At 32.9% G+C, this 6902-nt stretch overlaps 1 protein-coding gene across 1 annotated transcript in view; it reads left to right on the forward strand.

The window, feature by feature from the left end:
* LOC110104204 (protein tesmin/TSO1-like CXC 5) overlaps window positions 1–6488 on the forward strand; it is a 29866-nt gene extending 23378 nt beyond the window's left edge. Inside the window, exons 7-8 of the mRNA XM_020833201.2 lie at window positions 4426–4824; window positions 6077–6488. Coding sequence (XP_020688860.1) covers window positions 4426–4824; window positions 6077–6303 — 626 coding nt within the window. The 3' untranslated portion in view covers window positions 6304–6488. The remainder of the gene's footprint in view (window positions 1–4425; window positions 4825–6076) is intronic.
* The last annotated feature ends 414 nt before the right edge of the window (window positions 6489–6902 follow it).

Here is a 6902-nt window from a genome sequence, read left to right on the forward strand (position 1 = left end):
GGAATCAAATTTGAAATTATTTTTTAGATTTGATTTAATTTGGGGAGCCTTCCTAATTGAGATTTAACAATAGTGGAAAGTATTTGAAATTCAAAGTTTAATTGAATTCAAATAAGGACACTTTCCTAATTGTCATTGGGATATTTTAGGAAAGTAATTAGAAGCCATTTGAATTTAAAATTCAAATTAATGGGTGAAGGTGGCCGGCTGCTAGAAGGTATTTTGGGAGGAGTACCGGCGGTTGAAGGGGTGGAAACTGGCGGCTGTAGGGGCCGGTGGGGTTGTCGGCGGCTTGGGATGATGAGAATGGGGCCGGCGGGTTATGGAGGGGAGGGATTGGGCCGGCGGCAAGGAGGTAGGACTATGGGTGGTGGCGGGTATAAGAGAAAGGGAAAGCAAAGAAAAAACCAAGAGCTCACCCGAAGGGGCTGTTGGATACTTCGTTTGAGCCTCTCCTAGGCTTCACCTCTCCTCTCAAGACCGCACAAACAAGAACTCAAAGTCTGAAAATTTTATTAATTCATCATTAACCTCATACAATGCAAAAGACCTCTATATATAGGTCTAAATAATAAAAGAAAAGAAAGACTCAAATGCCCTCGGGGCTACAACAAGAACTCACTACCCATAGTGGTAACATAGGAAAAACTAAAATGCAAAAATAATAAGCAATACATGAATACATCAAAAGTAAAGGCTCCGAATTGTAGCTGTCGATCTACGATTCCTCCGATGATACACATGTCAAAATCTCTGACTGATGTCTTCATCAACAAGAGTGTAAGAATTATAGAAGAATTAACTTAATGTGTCATGCATTAAAATTAGAGGAGAGAATAATTAGGCGTAGGTTATGAATGATATTAACATTCCTCAAAATCAGTTTGGATTGATGTTGGGTAGGTCATCTATGGAAGTTATACATTTGTTGAGAGGTTTGATGGAGGAGTATAGAGAGAGGAGGATTTATTTATGATATTTATTGATTTAAAGAAAGCATTTGATAAAGTTCGAAGAGAAGTGCTCTGGTGAGATCTAAAAAAAAAGGAGTTAATAATATTTATATTCAAGCCATTAAAGATATGTATACAGGAGTTGTTACTTGCGTTCAAACATAAACTAGTTTGATCAAGTATTTTACTATTTTAGTTGGATTACATTAAGGATCAGCCTTAAGCCCATATCCTTTTGCTTTATTCATGGGTGTTCTTACTACACATTTTACTAGAGGATATACCTTGGGGTATATTTTTTGTTGATGATATTCTTTTGTTAATAAACTAGAGAGGGAGTTGAAGGAAAACTTGAATTATGAAGGCCAACCTTAGAGTTTTTTTTTTTTTTTTAATAATTTTTTTAAAGAGGCCAACCTTAGAGTTTAAAGGTTCTTGTTTGAGTATATCTAAAACCAAATAAATGGAGTGTAATTTTAGTAGTAATTGATCTAGTGGGGGATTGTGACTTAGGCTGATCAAGTCATTAAAATAGTGCACGTTTTAGATATCTCAACTCTATTGTTCCAAGCGATGGTGAAATAGATAGAGATATTATTAGTAGAATTCAAGTTGGATGGTTGAAATGGAGTAATGCATAAGGCCTGTTGTGTGATAGAAAAGTATCTTTTAAACTTTAGGAAAAATTCTACAAGATGGTGATGAGACCTGTAATTGTTTATGGTGCAAAATGTCGGCCATTAAAAGTGATACAAAAAATTTAGTTAAGTGTTGTAGAGATGAGGATGCTCGGGTGGATGAGTGGCTTTACACTTAAAGACATAATGCGAAACAAGTATATACGTGAAAAGGTTGGACTTCCAATGGCAAATAATATTAGCGCCTTAGATGGTTTGGCCACTTAAAATGTTGAACTTCCAATGACCCGGTTAGGAGAGTGGATGTATTAGATATGGTCAATGTTAAGAAAAGTAGAGGTAAACCAAAAAAATACTAGAAATGATATTTTTTAATTAGATTTAAATGATAATTTAATTCTTAATAGGATACAATTATGTGAAAAGATTCTTGTAGCCATACCCATGCAGTATGATGAAGGCTTGATGTTGTTATTGTTGTTGTAATGATTGTAAGATGATTCCAGAAGAGAGTTTGAGCACAAAACTTAAATTAATAGTTTTTAGATATATATATTAAGAATATAAATAAAATAATCAAAAGGAATAATTGTCTAGCATTAGATGGTGAAGTTTGAAAGGTAATAAATTGTTAGTCTTTCAAAATAGGTTGCTAAGAGAGGCAAATGGTAATTCTTTAGTTGAGCCAAACTTGATGTTGGATTGGATGCTTGTTCCATTAAAAAGATTGATGTAAATATTTTAGGGGAGTTTAGAACTAAAGCATACATTGAGAAGTTTTGTGGGGGAGCAGTGAGATACTATGGAAAAAAATATTTTTAAAATGTGACAAAAGTTGAATGCTAATGGTTATCGAAAAGATAGAAGTCTAGTAAAAAGTTGTAGTTGACAAAGCTAAAGCTACAACATTTGATTATTTTTATGATAGTTTGGTATTAAAAAATAGAAAATGAAATACATAGAATACTAAGGCAAACGATATGAGATCTAAATGTTTTGATCAAGTTTGGATGTTTGCTACATAAAAAGTGAATATTTTTCTTAGAAGATCATAATGAATAGAATAAAGAGGCCTATAATAGATTGATCAGTAATAATAAAATGGTGTTTACTCTAAAGAAGATGCGTTTAAGTTATGCATGCTAAGATTTGAAGTGTTGTGAAGGATAGTATATTAGTGTGGTTAACAAATTTTTTAATAGAATTTATAAGACTATGAGGATGCCAAATGATCTGAGAAGAAGTAATTTGAGATCCATATTAAAGAACAAATTAGATGGTATAGATTGTGCTAACTATAGAGAAATCAAATTTATGAGTCATATGATGAAGCTATGAGAGCGAGTAATGGAACACATATTTAGATAACTTATGTTAGCTTCAGAGAATCAATTTGGTTTCATCAAAAAAATATCTACTATGGAAGCGATTTTTATGTCAAGATAGTTGATGTAAAAATATTGAAGTGAAAAAAATGATCTTCATATGATTTTATTGATCTTGAGAAAGCTTTTGATTCAGTAAGACGGGAATTGATTTGATCCTTAGTAAGGGTGAAAGCTATGTCAAAATATGTTCAAGTTATTAAATATATGCGCGATGGATCACTTTTAATATATTAATTGATTTTGGAGTTATCAAAAATTTTTTATTATAATACGTTTACATCAAGGGTTGGCATTGAGGCCAAATCTTTTTGTATTTCTTATGAAGATACTTATAAAGGATATTCATAGTGTATGCCTTGCCATACACTTTTTGCCTATGTTATAGTTCTAATTGGTGAGACATCTATTGAAATGAGTGAATATTAGAATAACAAAGAATAAATTTAAAACATTTGGCTTAAAATCAAACAAACAAAGAATGTGTATATGATATGTAGTTTTGTGAGTGCAATTTTAACGATTATTAATTAATATTATTACAAGATATAGTTCTATTTTGATTTGATTGGTTGAATTATTTTTGGATTTTTTATATAAAAGAAAAAGAGATTTAGATGAGAATATAGCTTCTATAGTTAAGGCTGAGTTGTAAAAATGAAAAAGTACATTAGGAGTATAATGCAACAAGTGGATATCATGGGGATTTAAAGGAAAATTTTATTAAATTATAATAGCTTAGCAATGTTGGATTATAGATCCTAGTGTTTGAGAGTAAAATAAATCACTGATAACTAAGTTGAATTCGATGAAAATAAGAATTTAAAATTGACAGGATAAATTAAGAAATGATCATATTGGAGGAATAGTTGGAGTCACATCTATTGAAGAAGGAAATTGAAAATATCTTTATGTGATTTGAACATATAAAATGAAGGATATGAAATGCAACTATTAGAAATATAGATAAAATTAATGTTGGACGGTTATGAAGCATAAGTATTTCATCTAACATAACATGGATTGAAGTTGTTCAAAATGATTTGCAAAGAACGTGTTTGACAACGTGCAACAAGAATGGATGAAAATTGATGATTCATAAATAGTTGCGATAAGGCTAACGATGATGGTGACTCTGATATCAGTTTTTCTCGAAGAAATTATAATTTTTTTGTCTGTTATTCATGGTTGGCTGTTAATGCATATCTAACTATACCCATGTTATGACTACATTTATGATTTACCCTTACTAAGGTTTTATTTTCTTGAGTTGGTTTGTATTTTATGGCAACATAAATTTGTTTGAACATTGAATGTAGTTTCTAGTTTGATGAATTTCTGTAGATGTAGGTGCTAAAAAACTGATCTAGTATCTACTTAAGTTGGTTTGATAATGACATCTAGATTTATCTAATTAATTCTGTTGATCTTACTCATTCCTATTCCCAGACAAAAGTGTTCAAGGCGAGAAGCATCTTGAGATGGAGGAGCAAGCAGAAAGTTCACTTGCTTTATCAAGCAATGATAAGATTGAGACTCCGGCGAGGCCGCCTGATCCTCCGAAAATATCAGTTGATGACCAATCAAATGGAACAGACAAAATGACAGAAGAGTCTGGCTCTGACTTTGCGGATGGTCAGAGAGTTAGAAGGCCTATGTCGCCCGGTACACTAGCACTAATGTGTGATGAGCAGGATATGATGTGTGTGTCATCTCAAAACAATAACCTGCCTCCAATACTCCCCAATAACCAGAGAATGACAGAGATGTATGCAGAGCAAGAGAAATGTGTACTGATGGCATTTCGTGAATCCCTCCTTAAACTAATCAATTGTGGAACGGCTAAAGGTAAATCAAATGCTTTCTTTTATCTCAGTAGGAATTAGTTGACATATTTGATATTTAATGATAAAATCTTGCTATCTTGGTCCTTTCATTGATCAAAGCACAATGTAGAATGTTGTTTGTCATGGTAAATCAAAGCAAATAGTCAATTCCTCTCCGTACACATGTATTCTTGTCCACTGCCACTGTTGCACCTTGGCATGCTTTATATACTTAAGACTTTCTTAATGTGACGTCATACTCGTTCACCATCTTTATTAGCTTTTAAGGTCTTTTCCAACCGAACTCCAAATAGTTGGGATAATTTTGGTGTGAACGATGATAATGATGTAGTTTATTTTGATAAGGCTATCAAATTTTGTAAGATTCAGCTAATTAGGAGGCTATGTTTTACTACAAGATGCACAAATTTGTATAACAAAATTTTCTGATATCCCAATCACACTATCTAATTTACTCAACCCAATTCACTTGAATTTACAAATAATCACCGGCTTAATCAATAATAGACAACCAACTGAACTCAAACTAGTTCCTCTTACTCTAGAGTGAATCAGTCATGACTTCAACAACAACAACAATTAAAACAAGCCTTTATCCCACTATGTGGGATCGGCTAACTAAATCTTTTTTCTCCACTGTGCCTGTTAAGAGTTAAATTCTCATTTAAATATAATAAAAAATGTTATTTCTAATATTTTTAACCAAGTCTTTTTAGGTCTACTTCTACCCTTAACATAAGTCAAATCTAATATCTCTACTTTCCTAACTGGGTCATCGAAATGCCGTCTTTTTATGTCCTTTCTTGGTTACAAATCGAATCATTCAAGACTTCATTGACTATATATTCTGTTTAGGTAAAAAGATATAATGGGTAGGTTAGGACAGGTTATGAGTCCAAGTACTTTATAGGTTCATAGCAGGTATTAGCTAGTCGATAGGTGCTTAATGGGTACTGTAATTCTATAAATACCCCCTCTTAAGAAAAATTAGCATATGCCAGAATGAATGAAACAAACATTGGTTTTCCTCTCTCTCTCTCTCTCTCTCTCTCCTCCAATGATAGTAGGACTTGCAGGCATCATAGAATTTCCAGTCTCTTCTCCCCCAATCCATTTCTAAAATTCTAAGCAAGCTCAAATTTTTCTTCTTTTTTTTTTCTGCATTTCACCGTTTAGTTCACAACATGTTCTTAATAATAAACTTGTATCTAACTGTATGGTTACTGAATTTGTATCCTTTTTGGTGACTACAGAAGCAAAGTTCTCTTCGATGTCTTCGAAAGCAGAAACTTCCAGCCATGAAGATCCAGTCTGCAACAGCATCAGTAGAATATCAGCTTCAGCTAACGCCCAGGTATCTCAGACTGTAAATTCATTTCCTGCTTCTTCAAACAGCCATTTTCCTGTAGCAAGAACTCAAACTCTAGAGAATGGAGACTTGAAACCAACGGTTGAGAGTTCTGATCATGTAGACAAGTAAATGAAGGCAAGAATGACGATAAAGTTTATTAGCCATTTATGTAGTTCATCTGTTCTGATAACCATTAAGGTGCTGTGAGAGCCTAATTATGACTGAGTCATTATTTGTGCCTTACCATTGTCATAAAAGTGAGCTGATTGACTCAGCTCAAAATTTTCACTGATAATGTTATATAATGTTGTTCACCCTTTCTGTTGTATTTTTTATTTATAATTTTCTTAATTAGTGCTACTTTTTCATTTTTCCTGAAATCCATTTTCATTACCAAAATTACATGAGTGCCCTTGAGTTGTTCTCTTCATTGTCTTTTTGTTATATATATATATATATATAGAGAGAGAGAGAGAGAGAGAGAGAGAGATTATTACGTGCAGAGATCAAACACAGAGAACAGTTTAGATTTGTCTCTGTGCACAGTAAAAGCGCAGTTCACTGTGCTTTTACTGTTCATAGAGACAAACCGGACAATTCTCTGCGTCCGATCTCTGCACGTAATAATTTGCTCTATTGATAGGATCAGCTTTATTTTTTTATCCTATGAAGATCCTTTTGGCCGGATTGGAGCCTATATGAAGAAAATATTCATTTCTACTAATTTT

Source organism: Dendrobium catenatum, unplaced genomic scaffold (assembly GCF_001605985.2).
Source record: "Dendrobium catenatum unplaced genomic scaffold, ASM160598v2 fragScaff_scaffold_231, whole genome shotgun sequence".
Lineage (NCBI taxonomy): Eukaryota > Viridiplantae > Streptophyta > Magnoliopsida > Asparagales > Orchidaceae > Dendrobium > Dendrobium catenatum.